The sequence below is a fragment of the Hesperophylax consimilis genome, chromosome 18, assembly GCF_061612785.1.
Source record: "Hesperophylax consimilis isolate HC1 chromosome 18, BYU_Hcon_1.0, whole genome shotgun sequence".
Classification (NCBI taxonomy): domain Eukaryota; kingdom Metazoa; phylum Arthropoda; class Insecta; order Trichoptera; family Limnephilidae; genus Hesperophylax; species Hesperophylax consimilis.
Window position 1 is genome coordinate 15,314,705 of NC_142853.1, and position 25,696 is coordinate 15,340,400.

At 34.3% G+C, this 25,696-nt stretch overlaps 1 protein-coding gene across 6 annotated transcripts in view; it reads left to right on the forward strand.

Annotated features, from left to right (window-relative positions):
* Nucleotides 1–25,696, forward strand: part of LOC149415420 (uncharacterized protein CG43867) — a 766,937-nt gene that overhangs the window by 309,895 nt on the left and 431,346 nt on the right. For 5 of the 6 annotated variants that reach the window (XM_089642596.1, XM_089642600.1, XM_089642599.1 and 2 more), the window contains exons 4-6: nt 2,284–2,379; nt 3,769–4,227; nt 9,919–10,084. In XM_089642596.1, the coding sequence (XP_089498722.1) occupies nt 4,079–4,227; nt 9,919–10,084 (315 nt within the window). In that variant the 5' untranslated portion in view covers nt 2,284–2,379; nt 3,769–4,078. The remainder of the gene's footprint in view (nt 1–2,283; nt 2,380–3,768; nt 4,228–9,918; nt 10,085–25,696) is intronic. The other variant, XM_089642597.1, reaches the window with a different exon arrangement.

The window sequence follows — 25,696 nt, forward strand, 5'->3', positions numbered from 1 at the left end:
AATTACTTTCGGACTTCCTCGTTTTTACAATACTTCCTATGACAATAAAAAAATACTCAAGCATTAAAACGAGGTCAGTCGTTAGAAAATTACTCATTTATTTACATATGATTTACTCGAAAAAAACTATTCATTGTGTAGTTCTCGAATTTATTCTTATTTATTCAGATTATTACTTGAATATTAATCACAGTACCCCTTAAATCGTAGTACAATCCTACGGGATGAGTTCTACAGTTATTAATACTCTCCACATTAAACCGTATCAACATATTCCTTTTGGCGCAAGATCACCCGCTGCGAGGTTTTAAAGCGACATCAAGCGTCGCGGCGCCCTACTATTCGACGTCGGCAATTAACGTCACCGAGCGTTACGGCGCCGGATATGGCGTCACCTCTATACCATTATATATAACCTACTTCCTGTGTCGGCTCACCTATCAATCTATATATAATATTATTATACTTGCCTGGCAGAACTGGTTTTATTTATTGTGTGGATTTAATGGCCGCCTATTAAATGAACACAGGCTATACAATATATATAAACAGTGAGAGTTATGCCATTTGTCTTTCATCGTGGGCTCGTTATTATCACAGTGAATTGGTTTAATTAAATGCTTTCATGTCACTGTCCTTCTTGAAATGAGCTGCATTCGAACTCGTTGGGAGTTGTTGAGAAGTCACAAAATAACCACAAAATTAATCGTTTCTTAGGGCGATTCTGTTTAAATGTTCTGTTTATTTTATGAAATTCACTTCAATCGATGGTTTGTTGTATTTTCCACATCAATAGTAACTCAACTAAAATTCATCGGTTATAATTGCCACATTGAGTTGGCAACGTCCAATGACTTGTCAGGATTCATAACAATAATCGCCTGTGACATCGAGTCCCGTAATTAACATTCAACAAATCCAAACACGTGTCCCTGCTGCATCCACACATGTAAACAAAGTATTTATTATCTCAAAGGCAGCACCGCTCTTTTAGAAACCGAACTGGTGGGATTCATAGATACAATAATGTATAGATTGTCCCTTCAATAAAATTAATAAAACCTACTCTCCGCCAGAAAAAAAAGATTTTCAACAATACGAAAGACTATTAAATTTGATATATCTAGATACCTCGTTAGTTTATATTGCTTATAATATCTGGCTATAATATACTTCCCTTACATAGATAGGCAGCTAACTCTAAGGTTACCTTCTATGATTCTATCTTGTTGTTACCTTCTAATCGTCTAATCGAACTTTCTAGATCACATTTATATTTCGTATAAAACTATTAGCACACACGAAGATGTGAGCTAACTTAAGATTAATAAATAAATAAATAAATAAACATTGAGCCGTTTACTACAATCGCTCTTTCGTTCGTTTAACTGGCCAGCTCATTTGGAATAAAATTCACTTAGCTCTTACTAATTTGGCTAAATTTATACGGGCTTTAAATACGCAACAATTTCAAAAATCATAAATTGCGGTTTTCCTAGGCTTCCGTTAATTGTCTCGTTTCGGTTTAATGTCTACTCAAAATGTTTTTTTCTGAACATAAACTGCTTCCTGCTTTATATGTAATTTAAAAGTTGTTGTTTTGTCCTGTGCCACAATAGCACTGTTATACTCATCATTATTCAGCACTGTGGAAGTAATTTTAAAAATTAGACCACTGAATACTTAATTATTATTTTTAAGTTTATCATAGTAAATCGCACTTGGAGTGAAATACCAGAAAACTGAGCTATACAAATGTAATATTATTATCATTACTATTCCGAGTAAAGATTGGGTATGTTGTTTGTTTTGGTTTTTGTCAATGTTTTTCATTTATTTTATATTAATCAAATGAAACCAAACCAACAACACCCTAAAAATCACAATTTTTACCACAAAGTAATTTTTTTCTCTCCCTTTGACTTTATTTATGTTTATTATTATTTTTGCACGGAAATACTCAAAAAGGGCGTTTATTAATTAGTAAATAAATGCATATTATGATGTTTGAAGTAACCCAGATAACAAGTAAAACCTTCGCTTAATTCGTCAAATTATTTGAATTCATTTGTACAACCTTTCATGATGTTGCTATGTCCCTTTGTGCACTATGGCATTGCAGTATGTTCTCTTTACCACAATATCCTATCTACGCTTTCCATATCAAAGGACGACTCATTCTCATTATCCCCGCGCTGTATGCTCCGCCGAACGGCGATGACTTACGGATTACCTTCCTTTCATACGCCCATCACTCATATGTGTCTTTTCTTTCTGTTTCAGATTCTAAAATGGTCACATCCTCGAGTTTCCACCTCGTGACAAGCGAAGCCGACAACTCCCGCCAAAACCGGCAGCCATTGTGCCCAACGTCGCCAGGTAGACAAGAACTAGACACGCTTCAATTATGAAATCGTCCGGAGTTTAAATGTGACTAAAATCTACACAGAATTCGAGCTTTTAACGTGCGCCGAATTCGCAATTTAAATTAATGTGCATCGATTTCGTTATTCAAATTCTAATGTGCACCGGGTTCGAAATTAAAATTTTATGTGCACCGGGTTCGATTTTTAAATCGTTTCAAATGTGTGCATTGACTTAATCGTTCGAAGTTTAAAAGTTTATGATATAATCATTGGATGTTATTAAGTGCCTCAAATAATGTGAACTTAGTTCGTTTGAAATAATTGCAAGTTCGATTTTGACCCACATCACGAATATTTATTACATCGATTATTTATTTTTTAAAAACAATTTCATTATGTGGTTAAAGTTACGCTTTCATAAAAGTAAACTTATAAAGTATCGCGTTAATTTCCTCGGGCTTAAAAAGCTTGTTATGGTTTCGGAAACCAAAATGGTGTTGTGAAAATTATTTTATCGTGTGCCTTTTTATATAAATTTTCATCAATAAATAAATACTTTTAATCCAAACAATCGATTAGTTTAGTTCAGTCTCAATTCTAAACGATACACACATTAAAAAAATACTGAAAATATATAATTCATTTATCTATAATTTTGTATAGTAAATATATTCAAACTATATAGAATTGTGTCTTTCGTATTGAAAATATAAAGGCAAAAAGATTTAAAAATATCGGATTATCGATTGATTGAAAGTAAATCTCGTTTCAAAATTGCAAGTCCATTGGTTTCCTAATAACATTTCGCCCACACTATTTTCTTTCTCTCCAACTTTGAAGTTTATATTAATATTCCTGAATGTTCCTCAAATTCTATTTGCTATCAAGTGTTTCCCCCTTAGAGGCATTATTTACTCTTTCACCACAAATTGGATCGCATGATTCTGTTAGGACGGAACACTCCTCCATTCTTCGAGGAAACCAATAAGACCTCTGTGTAATCAATTGAAAACTGTTTTGTAAATAAAATTCAGTAGAACCCTTTCGCTTCCAGTCTTTGAAAAAGTGACTGAAATAGAAAAGGTGAAGGGGAGGGGGTTATTTAATATAAGATTTTAGTAAAATGTCACGAAATTTAGAACAATCAGATAATTATTTTTTTTAAATGTTTATTTATTACAAAGTTCAGTTGTTGCTTGCATTCGTGTGCATTTCCATAGCCTTATTGTGTTAATTTTGTTGTATTATTATTTTGTAATGCATTAAGTATTGGTGTTGGCACAGCGGATTATATTATTGTTGTGCAACAAGCAACTAATACAATGTGCAACATAGATTAACAAAATTTCAAACAACGTAAATTAGTAGTGAATAGTAAATAATTTTTCTTCACTTCTTTTAGAAATTATCGTCCGTTTGATGTATTCTTAAATGCATCTCAAAAAATGCTGGGATTAACACGCGTGTGATATAAAGACACTAATTTGCAACTGACGAAAATGCTCCACTCATTGGAACCTCATTCAGAATCTCTTCTCATCTTAAAAATAAGCTATTTGCAATATTTTATTCGGACTAACCAATCTAAAATTTTACCTAATTCGTTATCATAATTATAAGTGATTTTTTAAAAATATGTTATAAAAATGGGAAAAAGTTATTTTCGCGCCTTAAAATAGTGTAAATATTGTAGTAAATATAATCGAAAAAAGATGGCGGACGAGCGCGCGCGACGGCTCTCGCAGATCTTTGATCCGCTTTCTCGGCTCACGGAGATGGCTGGCCAATCAGCGTCCACACCCAACAGCCCCATGCTGCTGCCACGGCGGCCCAGGGAGGGCGCCCCCATACCACCACCGAGGTAATTATTTACTTTTATATTATAAATGTGTTTTTATCATATTCATTGTTGAAGCAGTATTAACTATATTATAAACATGCGGAAAAGTGATTTTTTTTAGTAAAATTGAAAATCGTGTCGACAAAAAAATCACCCGTTTTGTCCAGCCAAAAAGCTTTTCTTTAACCTTATGTTAATATTTTTTCGTCTATGCTTAAGTGCTCAGATGATTTATGCGCCAATTTTGGGTGTATTACGAAATTGACGACGCATAGCAAAACAGATTTATGGCACCTTAGTTGTGACATTAACAGATTTAGCATGATAAGTTACTGGAATGAGCCATTTTTTAATAATTGATGTAAAATATATTCAGCGACAATAAATGTTAATATCATAGACAGGGATCAAAACTGATTACATGTTGTTATTGGTCAATCGCTTAATTATATCATAATTATTAACATTAGGTACTGAAATCTAACAGAATCTTGTATCATGTTTTCTAAAATCAGTACTAATCTTTACTACCCTGCTTTGGCGTAGATTTTGATTATGTTATATTATTTTATTTTTTAGCAGGAAAATGGATATTTCGAAAACTTATAGCCCATAGTAGAAAGGTCACTATACGTCAGTTTATTCGCTTCAGGCAAACAGATTTAGGGATTTCATAGTTAATGTTCATTTTGTTCCATAATTTCTTAATTGAAGGTTCCTTTCCTCTAGGTTAGATATTTCCCTTTGGCGTCAACAAAAGAGCACAATGTTCTTTTATTAAAAATATACCATAAATAACATCAACTACCGATCAACATGTTTCCTTCCTGCCTCATGAATTCATTCCGTTTTTTTACTAATAGAGTATCTCTAAAAGACCCACGGACATTCTAGCTGTCAGAACCTTCACGTCTGAGGCATTTTTCTTCTGATCCTTTTCATTTCGGCATTACTGGGAAATTTAATAAAACAGAAGGTTTCTCAGAAAAAAACTGTACCTATCCAGTCCAGGCGACGATATCCACCCTTATTTTTTTTATTCTATATCTGCTACCTTCAATATGAAACCGTTTTCGTCCTGCCAGAATTATCTTTATCTCCTTCCATAAGGTTTCGCCGTTTAGACGGAAGGTTTTATTCTGAAAATGGAAAATATCCCGAAAACGGCAAATCCCTGCAAAGAAGGGCGGCCAATTTATTTCCGAGATAATAATTTGCAGATAAAGTTTATTTAATGGATTCCGTGTTTCTTGGCCCACTAGGAAAGGTAAAGGAAGACGTTTTACTTAAATAACAAAGTCAGGTTTATCAGTAGCTGCTAGCTGCTAGCTACCCACGGCTATCGTTTGTCTTATTTCCGTAATAACTTATGAATTACTCACTTATTGTGGATGTTTTAAAACTTTCCTTGTTTTAATGTATGTGTTCGGTGAATAAACACTTTTATTGGTTTAGATCCTTAAAAATTACGTTTTCCGACACCCCGGAAACTGTTTATCTATTAGTTTCAAAAAATAAGAAATTCAATAGAAAGGAACGTAGTACTCAAGAGTATTGGTAATTCAGCCATGACTGTATTTAATTCAAATTTAGGGAAAAAAAGATCGGTTGGTCACACAGAAATGTAATACCTACGTTACTATAAACTACATATTAAGTATAATTCACAATTAATTTATTGTATCATGACTTAAAAAATCATTTGTGTATATTATGTAGGAGGCTTTTTTTGAATCGCCCCTGACTGTCCCTGCACAGCATAACATAAAGTGCAAGGCTGATGTAAGAGTAATTAGTAAGATCAAAAAAGGGACGCTTAGATGGTTTGGGCACGTAGAGCGAATGAGCGAAGAAAGGAGTGTAAGGAGAATATACGATGCAAATAAATCAGAGAGATCAATATTAATAACGCAAACCGTCTAAGGATATCAATTGGTAAGGATATAACAGTTCTCGCAATATATAGATCACTTTCTACAAAAAATCTGGAGCCATTCTTAAACTCCTTACATTTTGAGCTTAACTTACTCAAAAAAACTAAGAATGTATTTACTATCGGAGATATAAATATTGATATCCTGGAAAATGGAAATCCAAAAAAATATGATTACATACATACACTAGCTCACCATGGTTTTAAAAGCCTGGTTGATGAACCTACACGAGTATGCAATGAAAGCAAATCATGCATTGATCATATTTTTAGTAAAACTGATAAATTAACTCAAACCATTATTTACCCTTCTACACTGACTGATCACTACACAATACTTCTATCTATTAATAATAAAAATACATATATAAATCAAAAAAAGAAATCTGTCATAGCAAAGTCTGAAACAAATTGGGAAAACGTTAAAATCGAGCTACAAATTGCTGACTGGTCAAACCTTCTTGGCAATGATGATACTGATACTGCTTGGAATTATTTTATTGACTTTACTCAGAACATTATTCTATCAAACACCATAACGACAGAAAAAAAGATATCTCATAAAAATATTTATATTAAACCCTGGATTAGTCAGAACATTATCAACTCAATCAGGAAAAGAGACGAACTCCACAGAAAAGTAAGAAACCACCCCTATGATATCCATTTACATCGCTTCTACAAAAGATATCGTAACATTTGTAAAAATGTAATCCGTTATGCTAAAGAAGCATTCTATAAAAAGAAAATCGAGGAATGTAATAATGATTCCCGGAAATTCTGGCAGATTATAAACGAAATTACAAACTTTTTACACTAACAATAGTATAGGTAAATTTTTGATGAACGTTAAGGACAAAGAACATCGGTTAAATCATTCAGGTATTTACTCACTGCAATGTAGTGACTGTCCCGCGTTTTACATAGGCAAAACAGCACGTAATATCAACACGCGAGTCAAAGAACACCTGAGATACTTAAATAGTAATGGGTTCTCCGAATTCGCAAATCATCTCATATCAACCAACCATACGTTTGACAAAAACACTGGCGTCAGTCTATTGCATAAAAACGGAATAGGCCTTAGGTTGGATAACTTAGAGGCGCTAGAGTTAAGGAAAGCCAAAAACGTCAATACCAAAGTCATCAACAACCAAATAAACCTAAATAAAAGCCCTATACTCAGATTGTTCCCTATTGACAAAGAGCACTCGCATCTCAATCTCCCACCTATCCCTACCTCTTCCACTGTAGCTCAGACCGTCTACTTACCGTGACATCAACACATGTTAATTTATATTTTAGATGTTTAGGTTTAGTATTATACTGTCCTGATGAAGCTACGGTTGTAGCGAAACCCGGTCGACATTAAGTATTTACCTATAAGTGATGTTTACAAAGTTATTGTTTAATTTTAAATTATAATGTCACATCACAAAGTAACCGCTTCATATGAAGAAAGAAATTACAAACGCTAAAGCCTCGCACAATGTTAAAAAAATTAAAGAATTAAACATTGACAGGATACCAACATCTTTTGCAGAACATCCAGAAAAAATTCTCGACTTTGCAAACAACTATTTTTGCAATATAGGCTCGAACTTAGCGAATAAAATCAAACAATCTTCATTTACTGCCGAAAAAACAGTGTGGAATGAAAATGTCAATCAAGAAAACTCCCTTAACATAGTCAAGATAACAAGTGAAGATATAAGAAATACCATAGCCTCCCTAAACACAAATACCTCATCGGGAAATGAACTGATATCAAACAGAGCAATTAAATATCTACTAAATGAGCTAATCTACCCACTGACGTACCTTGTAAATCTTTCAATAAGAAAAGGTATTTTTCCCACACGTCTTAAAGTTGCTACGATTATTCCAATATACAAAAGCGGTCCCAAAAATGATATATCTAACTATCGAACAATTAGTCTATTACCTACACTATCGAAAATATTGGAAAAAGTAATAAAAAAACAAATGGTTAAATTTTTGGATGAAAATAAAATATTATCAACGACGCAATACGGTTTTAGGGAAAACCTGGGTACTAGTGATGCTATAGCTAAAGTAACAAATACAATTATAAAAAAACTGGATGAAGGTAAAAACTGCTTGGCAGTTTTTATTGACCTTCAAAAAGCTTTTGATACAATTGACCATGAAATACTATTTTTTAAATTAAAAAAAAAATTGAATAACACAAACAACTCTAAATCTAATTAAAAGTTACTTAACTGGAAGAGAGCAGTATGTACAAATTGGTAATAAAAGTAGCGAAACTCTATCAATCAAGTACGGTGTCCCTCAAGGAAGCGTATTGGGTCCAATACTATTTCTCATTTATATTAATGACCTTATGAGTCTTCCCATTGAAGGAGACATAATGAGCTTTGCAGATGACACTGTCATTATATTCTATGAACAAAATTGGACAAGCACACATAAAAAAGCGGAGCAAGGTCTGACTGTACTTCAAAACTGGTTAAAAGCAAACTCCCTTACATTAAATGTGAGTAAAACTAAATATCTAACTTTCTCTAAAACCAAAAGAGGTCAACCAACGAATGAGCATACACTCAAATTACATGAATGTCTAAACAAATATCCGCAATGTTCTTGCCCGCATATAGTCCAAACTAAAACAATTAAATATCTTGGGATCGTAACTGACGACAAACTTCATTGGGATGCACACATCGAAGGAACCTCAAAAAAGCTAACAAAACTCATCTATTTCTTCAAAAAATTACGAAATATCTTGTCAACTACAGATCTAAAGAGAGTATATTATGCTCTATGCCACTCTCTACTGGAATATGGAATAATAGGATGGGGCTCAGCATCATCAAACCATATTAAACTACTAAAGAAAACTCAAAATTGGATCATAAAGACCATATTAAAGCTCCCCGTAAGGACGCCAACTACTGATATTTTTAATCTGTTTGATGTTCCAAGTTTACAAAAAATCTATGCTAAAAATATTCTAGTTCATCACTTAAAAAATAAACCAGAGGCAAACCCCTCTCACGATCATAAAACCAGAGCCAAGCAAACAGACATGCTAAATATTCCTAAATGTAATTCTACCTTTGGACAAAGAAACTCTGAATTTTTAGCAACTAAATTATATAATAAACTCCCTCTCAACATCAAACAAAGGAAAACGAAAAATAACTACATTAAGGACATCAAATCTTGGCTTAAGGAAATATCGGAAGAAGAACTAGCTAATATACTTAAAACATCATCTTAGTTGCTGAAAACGTATACCAACATATATAGTCCCCCTCAGCACAGGATCTCCTAGTGAGGAGGACTTCAATGATCTGTTTTAATTTTATATATATATTTTATTTCATGTGCCATACAAAAATGTACCTAATTATTTAAAAAAGTAACTAAATAAAAATAAAAAAAAATAAAAAAAGTGAATGGTAGCAGAAGTAGGGGACGCCCGAGGAAGATATGGCACGACCAAGTGAATCAGATACTTGAGTCGGGCCATGTCAAGAGTCAGAACAATAGAAGAGTATGTATGATACGATGTATGAATGTGAATGAGGCAAGGAGTCTGTGCCAAGACCGAGTTGTTTGGCGGTCCGTCCTCTCTGCCTACCCCTGCGGAGAAACGGCATGATGGTTAGTTAGTTAGTTACTTTTCATTTAGAATGTTCATTTTTCTTGAGGCTAGAGGAGAGACAACACAGTTCGGTTCAATCAAAGGTCAATCTCAATCAATCCATTCTAATCAATGGTATTTCTTTCAGGCCGTCTCAGGGCTTGCTAGGTGCTCCGCAGTTGGGGGTTGCTGGAGCGGGGGATTCGGGCGGCGAGCCCCCGCCCAACTGGCAGGATCGTTGCCTGTCCCTTCAGCTGGAGCTCCATAGGTCCAGGGCGCACTCCACCAGGGTTCGGGATATGCTGAGAGATAAGGTAAGGATAAATTAAACATTCTTGTTGCTTTTTTTATATCTAGTGGTCGTTGTTTTAAAAACCCTCTTGGAGATTTTTGGGGCACTGTTTCTGTTATGCGTGCATACTGGTCTCAATAAAAATAGTATTTTTTGATTATTGGTTAAAGCTTTATTTTACCAAACATTTTTTTTTTTTTTATTTATTTTTTTTTTTATTATCGAAAAAAAACAGATACAGATATCAATTGACAAGAATATACAAAACATCAACTAGAGAATTCATCTGCATCCAAACTATTTCTCACGAATTGACTAAAACAGCAATTAAAAACATATACAAATATTTTATAAGAATATTATTTTACAAATAGAGATATGAAAGAAACGCGCAATATCCTTATAAGAATTTACAAATTATTTTTGAAAAAAATTAGAGGGTATACCAAAAAAATATATACATTAATAGATAAACAATGTTAAACAGAAATTAAAAAAATATATATATTTAAACGAAGTATGTCTAAGTTGTTTACTTTGAACTTTGTAGGAAAACAGTCTTTATTTTTCTACTAAAAGTAGTGCGTGTATCAAAAAATAAGTCAGAATCCTTGAAGTTTTCATTCTGATTAAGTGATTCGCACATTCTTCTGACTGGATCCCTGACACCAGCATTGCCTCTACCTGTGTTATTTTGCGATGAAGTTTTTTAAAATATGCATATATTTCTAGCTTTTACACTTCAACTTAAGTGTATTATTGCCATTATTGGCAATCGTTTTAATAGTTGGGAAAGGAAAGGCGATTTTAGCATTATGTATTTTCAATGAGCAAACGTAACTAAAAACAATTTTTAATATGGAGAGCAGTACAAGAGTTGGATCAACTTTGAATTTAGGGGAGTCAATTATTGGTAAGGAAAAATTACGGCTGATGTAATCTTCAATGTGCTGATATAAAATAATTCACGATATATACTTTTTTTATCGTTCGTCAATTTAACATTTATTAATTATATGTACTGAAATGAGTTAACGCTCCCAACGCATATGTATTCCTCTCTTGGGGGTTGCGGGCTGCATGCAGTTAGTAGGTACATGTATTTGTGCACTCTACCACACAGTATGTCTATCAACATTCATCGTGGGCGTATTGCATTCCCTACATATCAATAAATCACGTTTATCCTAATTCACGTAGTCCTCGCAAAGCAAACAGCCAAGTGCAGTTGATATGTACCTTGCACGATACCTGCTCCGATATTGCATCCACGTACCGTGGCCGCCGGCGCAGCGAGCCCACGTACCGTGCACTACTTGTTTGTGGGTTGTTGTTGCACCGTGGGCTATCTAGGGCCGGTCAGGGCTGCTGGTTGTTTTGTCGGTTTGTTTATTATCATTATTCTCTTCTCGTATTGACTAAGGCTGCGTGGCACTGAGTGGTATCGTGAAATTGAAGTCAATACTTGCAGGGCATAGAAACTTTTCTGTGGTCGGGAGATATTTATTTCTTTGTCGCCATACGAATTAATAGGTAGTCGCTGCTAGCTTTCAGTAAGTACCTATTACAATTACTAAATAAAGTTTTATTTAATTTTTCAAGTAAACAGGGCATCATCAGGGCAGATCCGGTAGATCCGAAGATGTGTATGATGATGGACACTGCAACGCTGTCCGAAACGTCGGCTAAAGAAGGAGTTAGCGCAACACGGCATAACACCCCAAAAACAAACAACAAAAATGCTTTTGGCCGTGAGAATCTAAAAACTTAACCAAATTGTATCTACGTTGTCATTGTCTGCACTATGATCGTAGTGGATCTGATTCTCAGCGATATGTACAAATGCAAAACCCTTGACTCTCCGGAAGATGCTCTGAAGAAATAGCATCATTGAACACTAATTTAGTACTTGTGCATTGTATCAGGAAATACGTCAAATGCGAGCCTAATATTTGTACACGGTTCACATTTGTCACATGAAAACGGATCATTTCTACGATTATTTATCTACAAGTCCCAACAGCTCGGCTGTGGAACGATTTGCCGATCTCTATGTTTTATCTCTCTCTCTTACAACATTGGTCTCTTTAAGACCCATTTTCGTTCCTTCCTTTTCTCAAAAAGACCCTTCACGCAGCATCCCCAAAGATGAAGTAGGCCTCGAGGGAAATTGTTTTCCTGTGGGACTCCTGTGTGTAATTACGGTAAAAAATCATTTTCCTGGAGTTTTCAACGAAGAAAAATAAAGTACGAATTAATAGGTTCTTCTCATTACCTATATTTAAAAAGCAGTTGATTTAGTATAGCATTTAATGTCACTATGTTGAGTTCTTATACCAACCCCGGTATAAGAACTCAGCTGTCAGTCGGTGGCTGTGGCCAGGATGGACGAATGTAAACTAAACCCGATGGACATGAAATACCTGAGACGTATGGATAATATACTATTTATAAAACCATGCACCTACACGTACACAACCATATAAACGAAGCCCGAAAATAATGCATTTCTGATATAAATAGTGTTTATGCTAGGATTTCTTAGGTGTTTTGGACGTGTAGAGCGGATGCACGAAAGGGAGTGTCAGGAGAATATATAAGCAGATGGATGGAATAGGAGATCGAGGAGGCCACCGCAAGAAATGGCAGGATTATATGAATCAAAGTCAATAGTTGAAACGTGTTGAGAGTCGATGAGTATATTATGTAAGTGTTAGTAAAGAAAGGACGTGTGACAATGATATGTGGCGTTCCACCCCTCTGCCTACTCCTTATTAAACATTGCACGATGGTCAGTTAGTTAAATTAAAATGGGTACGCAAAACACTAAATGGTCGATTCACTAAATTAACGATGTTTTGTGTTTTAAATCTAATATCTTTATGCATAAATTTAAACGACAAGAAACTCCCCAGACACAATCTTATCCCACAAACAAACCTGCTTTATATTAAACGGCCAAACTTGTAAATAGGACAACGTCATTTGCATTTCAAATAATATTATTACGTGTTTTCGCGCTAAACACATCTCTGCTAGAGACACAGATCAACAGACTACCCTTGGCAACCGCTGCACCCTGTACCCTTCTTGCTCTCTTGCATTCAAATCCACCCTGCTGCTCGCTGCACTTGGTGGTAGCTTGAACCCAACCCGCAGTGTAAAATACGGAAACAGTGCTGGCTTAACCTGCGGTTCAAGGTAAATTCACCCAGCGACAACGAAACTTAGACACGTCTTTTGTCGAACAGTGTGTTGCATTGCAATAGAAGAAATAGTAAACCTGCCATAAGTAATTTTCGTTTATCTCTTCAAACATTTGTTACTTTTTTTATAATTAATAAATAATTATAATTGAATGGAGTTATAAATTAAATTAATCAAAAATGAACATAGTTAACAAAATTATAGTACCTTGATAATCTTCTTTATTTATCATCTTTTCTTATTTTGATTCCTCCCGCCCTCCCCCTCTAAATCACCACCCCAATACCCCCACCTTTCTATGTGAATACTGCAAGAGTTCCGACTGCTTCCAACCGCCTGGAGCCAGTGAGACTATGCCACCCCAATTGAGGTATGTAGTGAGGCTAAAGGTAGTGGAGAGGGGAAGGAGATGGAAGCGAGTAAGGTTTTGAAACACCTGGCTATTCACATAAAACACCTAAAACGGCTTAAGCCATTTTAAGCGACGTTTCAATTCTAAATGGTAGTATTACACTAGGGCGATAATGAGAATATCTTTCGCTTTGGAAAGTCCCGCAAATATACCTTATATTCGTTTAAATGATTAATGTCGAAAGCTCTGCCCCTCCACCACGGAGGCCGTCAAATGTGTCTTATTACTTGGGCCGCGATTTGCTCTGGATTATTGTCGAAAACTCTGCCCCTCCACCACGGTGACTATTAAATATAACTATTTACTTTTTTAATGCTTGTGAATGACACGGACGTGTTGCAACCGGTAGCAAATTATAAAATATAAGTAGATGAAAAAATGTAATATGTAGAATAAAACTTCAAAAGCAAACAGCGTTTGAACGCACAGTACCTGTGTATAATCGATCAAAGAAAAAATGATTTTTTTTGATCAGGAGGCCATGAAGAAAATAATTTCCCTCAGGGCCTATGTCATCTTTGGGGATGCTGTGTACCCTCCACACAGCATCCCCAAAGATCAGCCCCCTTTATGAAATATTTGTGGAGAGGAAGGAGTGAACATGGGTCTTGAAGAGTCCCATGTTGTAGAAGGGAGGAAACACAGAGGCCGGCAGTTCATTCCACAGCCGAGCTGTTGAACTTAAGAACGAATCGTAGAAGCGACCCATTCTCATGTGACAAATGTCAACCGTGTACAAATGTTGGGCGCGCGTTTGGCGTGTATCCCGACTACGCACCGGTGCCGAAGGGATCAATGACGCTAGTTCCTCAGAGCATCTTCCATTGTAATACCGATAGAACAAGAACAGCATACCTACCTGACGCCTGTGCTCTAAAGATTGCAGTCCGTCTGTTACGATTGGGGAATCTATCAAACGGACCGCCCGTTTCTGCACAGAGTCAAGGGTTTTTTTCAGGTATTTAGGGGCTCCGGACCAGAGATGGCTGCCGAATTCGACAGTAGGGCGCACTTGCGATTTGTACAGGGTCAGCAGTTGTGTACTATTAAAGTATCTGCGGGCCCTGTACAGTACGCCCAGCTTCTGAGAGGCCAACTTTACTCTGGCTTCGATGGAGCCCCCGTACCTGAGCTGGTCACTTATAGTTACACCAAGCATATCAATGGAAGGCCTGTTCGGAAGATTGCTTCCGTTGAAGGAGACTAGATTATCATTTGGATCCCTTTTAGACGTAATCAGACAGGATTGGGTCTTTGAAACATTAAATTCGACGAGATTATTTTTACCCCAGGAGGAAATACTCTCGAGATAACCGTCCATTCTCTGCTTCAAAGCCCTCCGAGCCGTTGGAGTTTATGTGCCCTTTGGGGGCTTGTCAAAAAAAAAGCTATCATGAACTGTACTGTCATCCGCGTAACAATGAATCGGTGCACATGTCAACATGTGCTTAAAATAATGCCTTTTTTAAGTAAATATATAAACGTGCCAAGTTTCGAGGTGAAAGATCTTTTCATTCCGCCATTTAGAAACTCTCCTTTCCCTTTTTAGATATTTTATTAATAATGTAAACAATGTTATTAAAAGTATATATCTTTTTCTGTGCACCTGCTATTTTGAATGGAAATACTATTTTAACCGCCCTTATAAACACTAGCATTTGCTATAATGTTGTGATTCCGCGTGCCGGGAAGATTGCAACTCTGAATATGTAGATTAACTCGTACAAAATCCGATTGTGATAACAGAACTGACATACTAGTTTTATTTCATAGAAAATAATACATTAAGGCTCTGACGGAAAAATCGTGGAAAATAAAGGTTGTAGGTAATGATGTTCGCTGAACTACGTTTCTCGTGACTGAAACAATGATCTAAAGCTGCCTGGGATTGAACATTGAACACGGTAGTGCTTACGAGAATATTGCCTGAGTTTAGTTTTGAAGGCAGTACCACCTACTTATCAGTTTGTTATTGGGCTACTATTTTGTTTCTTTGCCGAAATTTCCTGCAATCATCCTAATTTGTTCAAATTTTCCATCGTTTTCCCGAGGTTAATCAGAATAAACAGTGAGTCAAAACAACTAAAATAGTGTGTAACCATTGTCCAGCGATAATTAATTGTACATACTCGTATATGTCCAATATGCCGATTGGTAATTCGAGGCGAGTTTCTTGCAAGTTGCCGCTTAGCTGACTTGGAGTAGTCGTCCTTAATTAGACTGTGTTTTCCTTCTATTTTATTTTCATTCTTAATTTTTTTTCTATGAGTTTTATGCATTAAATCTTGATGTAAAATATCAATAGATTTTATCTACCCTAGCATGAGATAAGCACCTCGATTTGCAGATGAGAAGTTATGTTACTACAAACACAGATCTTCGACAATAACTACGATGGGATTAATAATGGCATTTTGGAGTTTTAAGAGGTCTATCACTGTTAGAAGCTTACGTTTTTAGGTAGAAATATGATTTAATTTTTGAAGAAAGATTTATGAAAAATTAATTAAACACGTGGTTTAAATGAATTGTCTTTAGTGCAAAATCTCCTACTTATAAAAACGTTTTCGAAAAGTTAAGTGGCAACTTAAGTTTTTGTTTTAAATGTTTGGAAAACATTTAATGCGTGGGCCTGAATTATTCAAAATGAAATGAAACATGCTTTTAGGCAATGTTTTTATTTTGCTAAATCAAAACAATCGTATGTTGTTAATTTCAACCTTACCGCCATCTACATAAGGACTGTGTGTTCGCCTAATTCTGAATGTTCTACGCCGCGGTGCTTCGCATTGTGATTACTGTTTACATTTATCTGCTGTTATTTTATACGGAGTGTTTCACGTAGTTTATTATATGGAAATTTCAAATTGTCTCTTACCTTATTTCTACAATGTGTCTTACTCAGCCTTTCACCCTGTGTGACATAATCGATGCAGTTTCCAGAATGCCCGCAAAAATTTTAAATTCTTATTGTAATCCTGAAAATAGTTGAAACACCAGTTTTCGCTGTGTCATACCCATATCGAGTTACCAGTGTAGCAAGTGCATCCTGAGGGAAGGATTTTCATGGAATTTGTGAAATCAGACGACATCGGAATTTGAGCACAAAGACTTGGCTCGGTTTTGCTTGTCCTGACTTTGCCTGAAGTATGCTGGCATACCCTCGGTGCTACGACTTGGAACATAGTAAATATTATGCTTGGAAGTAAGAAGCTACTTCGATGATACTATGCAACAGATATTTTCCCCTTTATATAGACAAGACAAATCAAATCAAAAGTGACACAGTATTCATATTTCATAATTGGCTAATTTGTATATATGAATGTATATAAGGCCAGTTGTAAATGTATGTAAAAGTTTGGCGTAATCTATGATCCAGAAAAGATTTAAGCCATAATTTGCCAAAAAAACGATAACGTTTATCTGCTACAGATCTGCAGTTATTTCACCATCATCTTAACAAGCTATCAAAATAATAATGTATTATAATAAATAAGTGCTCGCAGCAGTTTAAAAAACTCGGATAATTTATACGGTAAATAGCCAAGGACCGAGCACCGAACAGTAAACTCGCACTTTGTAAATAAATAAATTGTAACAATATTCAACAAAAATATCTATAAGAGTTTCGAGTCGGGGGTCAAATTAGCAAAATCATGTTCAACTAGCCCCGCCCTACCCTACTATCGGTCTATTGAAGAATAGATAAATGGCAATAATATTATTTTTTATACGCATAAATATTTCCAATCAAACGAAATTCGAGAATGATTTCTTAGTTGGATGAAACAACTTACATATTTAAATAATCCCAGGGAATTGTATACATAAACCTGACAATCACTCTGTGATTGAATACGAAATAACAAGTTTAAAAATTTCCCGGGCAAATTGGCCATTCACTGTGACCCTTCCAACAAGTTGTAAAATTCCAGTAATTTGAAAATCAGTACGACAGTAAACATCAATATAATAAAGTTATATGAACAGTAAATCCAGCTATACACGAAATCAAAATACATTCATTACATATAACTCGAAATATTTTTACCCATTCCAACGGAAATAATATTTTTGAAAAACATATCAGTTGTTTTGTTAGGCAATCTAAATATATATTTTTTTTGTTGTGAATATTACATTATTATCACCCGTAGTGAATAGTATAGCTATGCGAAAAGTTATTTTTCTATTTGTTTTTAATTTTATGTATTTCTTTATTATGTTTATTTTTTTGCCATTTAATATGTTGTGTAGGTAAAAAATACTAAATCAACATTTAACTCAATGGAACTTAATTGGTCTAGAATATATGAATGTTTATTGTTATATTTTTTTAGTGTACGACTGTTTGCTTCCTAAATAAAAAGAAAAAAAATATATATATCTGGTAATATACCACCGTTCAGAATTTAAAAGTTGCTTTAAATGGCTCTTGATTAAAGCCTTGTAGGTCGTTCCTAACCGTCCTATTCCCCATCTCATTTTCCTCCCCACTACGTTCTGCCTCATAACATATACCAATTGGGGATGCCATAGTCTCACTGGCTCCAGAAGGTAAGGAGCAGTTGGGACTCTTATGTACTGGTTTATTTGTATGCACTTCATTTCAGGAGAAAAAAAACAATGCAAAGATCATACTCTTACCCTTTAGGTACTTCCATATTACCTATGCAATGGAAACAGGTAAAAATTGTGCCTATAATTAAACCCGGAAGAGATCCGAAACTTATGACCTCTATAAGGCCAATTTCGTTAATTTCATGTCTTTGTAAAACTTTCAACACTATAATTACAAGACGATTAGAGTGGTATTTAGAAAGTAATTTTTTATTCGATAAGTCTACAATAGGATCTAGAAGAAAACTATCAACCATGGATAATCTGGGAAGAATGGTTACAGAAATACAAGTTGCCCAAACAACCAATGCCGTTACAATTGCTGCTTTTGTAGACATTAAAGATGCATACAATAATATAAAAATCGAAGAGGTCATTAAGGTTCTCATCTCTAAAGGTATAAAAGGAAAAGTTATAAAGTATATCTGAGAATATTTTAAACAAAGAATGATCATTATTAAAGAATCTAACATATTTGCTACACAAAGGTGCTCGAGAGGACTACCGCAAGGAGATCCCATGTCTGCCCTACTATTCAATATTGGAACTTCTGGTATAGGAAACCATCCCCAAGTGAAACGCGTACAGTACATTGATGATTTTGGTATTTATTATTCAAGTAAGAAAGTAAAAACATGTGAAGACATTATTCAACAAGCTCTGTTAGAACTACAGAATGCTCTTCAAATAAAAGGTCTTGAAATATCGGAACATAAAACGAAAATATGTCTATTTGCAAGGGGAAAGAGACGAAACATCCTGAATATTAAAATAAATGATATACTTATAGAAAGAGTGGATGAACATAAGTTCCTTGGGGTGTGGTTGGATTACAGACTCGCTTGTAATAAACATATAAATAATACCTGTCTAAAATTGAACCAGCCGATGAATATTTTGAAAGTGTTGTCAGGCAAAAGCTGGGGAATTCATCCACTTCATATGAGAAGATTGTACACGTCCCTTATAAGAAGTCGATTAGATTATGGTAGTATACTCTTTCATAATTCTGCCAAAAGCAATATTGAAAAATTAGAGAGAATACAATCACGAGCTTTAAGAATATGTGGAGGCTTCCTGAACTCAACTCCGGTGCATGTCTTACAAAGTGAAATGTGTGCCCCTCCTTTGAATATAAGAACTTGGAAACTAGCTGCAAGATTTTGGCTAAGAGCTGTATCAATTGAAAATAATCCACTTGTTTTAGAAATTTTCAAACTAAAATCCTTGATACAAAACAGATTCTGGAATAATAAAAAATTACCTATGTTGATAAAAATTTGTACAGAAACCATTGATTGGAAAACAAATAGAAACAAATGTCTCGATATGTACTCCTTCGAAACCTGGGTTGGAGCAATTAATTTAGAATGTATTGCAGTTGATATTGATGATTTCAATTACCCCAAAAGACATCTTTCATTGAGAGAAATTAGTAATGTCGTAAGCGATATGCTAATTAAGAAATATTCAGGATTCTACCAGATCTACACCGACGGATCGAAAAAACCGGATCAAGTTGGAGCTGCCTTCATTTCAATACAAAACAATTTTACACATAAAATAAAACTGAATAAAAATTGCACTATTATGAATGCAGAATTGATAGCAATCAAAGAAGCTGTGGAGTATTCAATTAAAAATAACTGGAATCAAATTGTAATATTAAGCGATTCTAAAAGCGCGCTTCAACATATCAAAAGTGTTTCAAAAGGAATTGCCTGCAGAAAGATAGCCTACAATATTGCAGATCAAATAATGCGGCTACAGCAGAAAGGTGTGCAAATATGCTTGCAATGGATTCCATCTCACGTAGGGATACATGGGAATGAAGAAGCGGATTTGTTAGCAAACGAAGCATGTGTGAATGGACACATGTATGACTGGAAACCAGATGCCGAAGATTACTGCCAAAAAATTAATTCAACATGTAATATGATGTGGAATCAAAATTTTGAGACTTTATCTACCAATAAGGGTATATGGTATAGAAAACTCCAAAAGGAACCGTTTAAAGAACCCTGGTTCACTGAGGTTAATCTGAAAAGATCAGAAATGAGAATAATTTTTAGATTAAGATCCGGACATGCACTAATGGGAAGAGTATTGTGTTTGATAGGCCTCTCTGATTCTCCAATGTGCTCAATATGTGAAGAAATTGAAGATGTCCAACATACATTAACAAAGTGCATTAAGTATGAACAACAGAGAGTAACAATATTGATGACCTCGGACCCATCGGAAGTTCAGAATTTAATAGCCTCAACAGAGTTCTATGCCATATCAAGAATCATGAAATTTATTCGATCATGTAAATTGGAAAATATTTGAATGTGTAATCTTGGACAAAAGGCACCTTTTAAAGAACTTATAAATTTTAATTAAAATATTTTAATATTGTAATTTTAAAAACAGATGAGGCAAAAAATGACAGCATTATGTGAGTCAGAAGCCTCGTTAATAAATTCAAAAAAAAAAAAAAAAAAATACCCTTTAGGTATTCTAAGTTGTAGATTTTCACGTTTTTACTCAAACGTTAATTTGTCGGTAACTTTTAAGGAAATATGTACTGTTTTGCGTAAGTTTTTTATGTGACTTTAATGTGTTGAAGTCTAGTAGTCTGGACGTGAATAAAGAAAGCCGATTAAAAAATAACTATTTTAGTAATTTTGACTTTCGGTTATATTCCGAGTAATTTGGAAACTACTTGGAATATTCAATTATCTAAAAAGCAATTGTAGTCCAAAAGTGTAGAGATTTGCTCTCGCTAACTGAATATTTTTAAAGTTTGCCTCCCCAGTGTCTCTGTAGTGTTCTTGGCTAAGATACGTAACTATTCCAAGAATTCTTATTTCTTGCAAAGATATAAGAGAAGCTCATGTGAACTGGGAAAATGGATTAAATTTCTAGACTCCAGAACCCAGCATAGGTTGACAGAGAGTATTGACCGTCAAACAATTTTTGTCTTGGCATACCTTCCTTGCTTCATTCACCTTCTTGCCTCGCGCGTCTTCTCGTTGATACTCTTTCATTATTATGCCTCTCGACTATTATTCCATGTACTTGGTCATGCCGTGTCTACCTCTACAAGGTACTTTATAAAAGGTACTCAGTAGTTCTACTATACTCTGTGTTTTAGAGTTGATACTTTGCTTGAAATGTGACTTTATGTATTTAAAAATATCAATTCAATACCTATGCAGGTATGTTGCTACTAATGACATTTCGTCTAACTACTTTTACTTTACTTCCCTTATTACTTCCACTGTCCAAACTTTCCCGACCTCAAAGGAATCTCACTCTAGCTTCTATACCCATCTTGTGAATTAACAAATTACATAGTTAAATATTTTATTATACACCCAGAGACTGTAGCACGAATTAGGTGGTTAATATTATTTTAGCTGTGCGCTTTGATAAATGATCCTAATCACAAACCTGACACCGTCTTGACAATACTTGGAAGAAATTTTCACTTTAACATTACGATGGAAAATTGAATTTTCTACAAACGCAATTTTCTGGTTTGTTATCCCATTCGCTTTGAGATGCATAGTAGGAGGGTTGTGCGCAACTTGTGGTATGAGATCCAATGTACGAGTAGCTGACTTACACGTAAATGAAATTCACTTTATGTTATAGGTTTGGTTGTGTGGTAAATTTTATTGTTACCAATTGTAACTCATTAGTTAATACCTACCTACACTTTTTTATGAACCAAAATTTACTTTATTATTTTAATAATTTATCTAAACTCTTATTTATCTTACGTTAAAATCCTCGAATTTAAATATGATATAGTTACAAAATATACAAAAACATTTCAGTTAACTATTTAATTTAGAATAATACCGTGGTGTGCCACACGCCAGCTTTTCTAATTCTTCGGCAGCCCAAACACTAGAACAGATATTGACATTAAACCTCTAGATTCATCGTTTTTAACGGTTGGATGATACACTTACTAACGCATGGTATGTGTAGTATAATTACGGGCATGTGGTCAAAAAATTCTTTTAAAACTCCTAATGGTACGTATACATTTGCGAACTTAAACGCGAACCGAGCCACGAATTACGGGAAAGGAACGAAGCAACTGCAAGCGGCGTTTCGCGCCATTTGCGTTTGATTTGTTCCTTTCCCATAAGTTGCGGTTCGGTTCGGCAGTTCGGTTAGTGTATAGTAGTAGATGGTAAACAATATACTGAATAAAATCATATTTTGATGACGAGTGAATTATTGTGTATAAAAAAATACCCTAAAAAACAAAACAGTTTTTTTAAACTATAATTCCTTATTTTAACCAAATTGTGCCATTTGCTGAGCCAGCTAGTAGCTGTTTTCAAAGAATTAAAAAAAAAAATATATATATATATATATGAAAAAAAAAACAAAGTTTTTAATTGCACACCATTTTATAAATTACAGCTACCGAGGTTTATATATAATACCTTATTGTTTATTTATAAGTTAAAAATTAAAACGTTACCTGACTATATTTATTTATTTATTAATCTTAAGTTAGCTCACATCTTCGTGTGTGCTAATAGTTTTATAAACATATAACATTTACATTGTTTGGCAAACATAATCTTTCTTTAAATATTTCATTAAAGTCACAAAAAAGAAACATTAGTAATTGAGATAGACATATTTTCTTAATTAATTTTTGAACTTATTAATATTTTCTATCACAGCAATTTCCTTCGGGATTTTGTTATAGAGTTGAACGGCCTGGTACATCAGAGATTTTTGGGTGCTTGTTTTTTTTCTTGTTGGCAATCTAATTTGCTTAGAATTTCTCGTTCCGTGTCCGTGTATCTCGTTATTGTAATTTATTTTTCTTTTCAGTTCCTTAGACATCATCCCTATGTTAATTTTATGTATAAAAATAAGTACATTCAAATACACAGTTTGCTTCACCGTCAAAAAATTCAGCTCCTTTAACATGTCTCTTATCCGTGTGTATATGTTGCGCTTAAGTATTATTCGCATTGCTTTATTTTGCAGTATTTGCGTTTTTTTCATTTTCTCTTTATTGCAGAGAAAAAGAATACTTGAACAGTAATTAAAGTGTGGTGATATAATTGTATTGTATATTATCTGGCATGTTTCTGTATTTACTTTGTTTCTGATTCTACCAAGAAATGATATTTTTTTTGCAATTTTTTTAATTGTATTGTCTGCATTTTTTGAGAAGTTCAATTTTGAGTCTATAATAACACCTAGATATTTAATTTCTTCCACTTTTTTTATGATTTCTCCATTTATAGAAACCTTTGGTTCCTCATGCGTATTTGTTCTGCCTATATGCATGTTTTTTGTCTTATTTACATTTAGTTTTAATTTATTTAGTGATATATATTTTACTATATGTCAAAGAATGTTAGAATTAATAGTACAGTTCATTTATATCCTACGAGAAACTGAAACGATTTTAGGCTTCCTACAACAAATTTATCGGGAGCACAAAGCAATATTTATTATAAAGGTTTTAAAATGTTCAATGAACTCCCGGTAATTGTTAAGGAAGCTAAACGTCTTGCAGTTTTTCGTGGATTATGTCTCAATGTTGTGAAGTCCAAATATTAGTAGTAAATGTAAGTAGTAAATAATATTATATTAGTCCTAGAAAATAATATATTAGGTATAAGATGTAAAATTTTATAACTAAAAAAAATATACATTAAAAAAAAGGTTTCGCTTATCTTAAACTTTGTCCGGGCTTTTATATTAACTAATCATTATTCTACATTTCTTCACAGGGACTCACCACGTTAGCCAAATGCCGATCGGGTAGGTCTGAAATTTATTTCGTATATTAACTGCTGTAATATCATCCTATTTCAGAAAAAATCGTATATGTCCACGTTTGTCTACGTGATGGCCACCAAAAGTTGATGCAATGCATTGTCATCAACAACGATCTATCTGACAAGTTTCAGCTCGATCGGATGTCAAGAAATGGGTTAATTTCCGCTTCCAAGATTTGCATTATTTTATTTTCGAAAATAAAAAAGAAAGGGTTAACTCGTCAAACCAAACGTTTCGACCACTGAAAGTGATGTAATGAAATTATGTAAAAGCGCTCATGCTGTATAATGTTGTTTTTATATCGTGTGCATGACATTACTACCCCTACTTCACTTCCTAGAAATTTCCCCGTTTGTTTACCCCTGGCTAGCGGGTGTTATTCTACAATTTACTTTCCTCGGTAATAAGTAGGTGTTAGGGCTGCATTTTCCCGGAGAGATGCACTGCGGGCTCTCGGCACGATAATGCGGGTTAATGCAGTGGCGCGTGGTGGGTCGGGCTTTTTGTGCCCAGGCATTATGCTTTTTATGCCCGCTACATCGCTGGTCCCGAGTGCATATTGCGGGTGATGCAATTAAAGCACCCTTTGGTGAACGAAGTATATATGCGTTCTCCGTCTTTAGGATCCAGTTAAAATGTTTTCTTTTAATAAAGTGCCATAATTATGAAGGTGAAATACTATTTGTTTTTTTCATAAAATCCTCACTAATAGCTATCATGTATTAATCTTTTTCTTAGCAATAAAGTATGAAATCTAAATGATATCCGATGTACTAAAAATTCTCGAACGTTGAAATATGACCTCATGAAATAGCTTTTTCTGTTTTTAATTTCAGGTAAACGCGTCTATTTTAAACTCGCAACGTCATTCAATCACGATGTATTGAGGGTGATTTGGATGCAAATAAAGTTTTACAAAGACGTTATTTTGTTTGTTTCGTGCTTTTCAATACACAAAATGGGTGTGATATTTCGATCGAAGCTAAGTGGAAAAATTGCGGTGAAGGGCACAGACAGCTAAACATATATTTTTTTTTTTTTTTTTATTGCCGGTAACCCGGGCGTTTATTGATATCAATATTTGTTTACAAATATGTGCGCTACCCGACTCACTAGACAATTTCTGTTCTAAGCCGGGTAGCAGTATTACATATATCATTAATAAATAAAAAAAGTGAATAAAAATACAAAGTAAATAAATAATAAATAAATAAATACAAAATACAGGAAAAAGGAACGTAAATTAAAAAATAAAAGATTACCTAGGTAAAATAAACTAAATATAAATTATTACATTCATATGTAACACTAATTGAACATTTTAATATGTCATATAAAAATTAGCATGGAAGGTTTGCGAGTAACTTGTTAATGCAATTTCTTTTTTTGTTCATTAGCCACGTATTAAAGTCTTTATATGTACATTTTCTGTTGATTTGAGTTATATGTTGTGTTTCTTTTAAGAAAATATTGAATATGGAAGGTGCGAGGTAAGATTCATGTTTTTTAGCAAGAGTGGATTTAATTATTGGCACTTGTAAATGATTGTTAGATTTAGATCTAGTGTTCTGGGAGTGA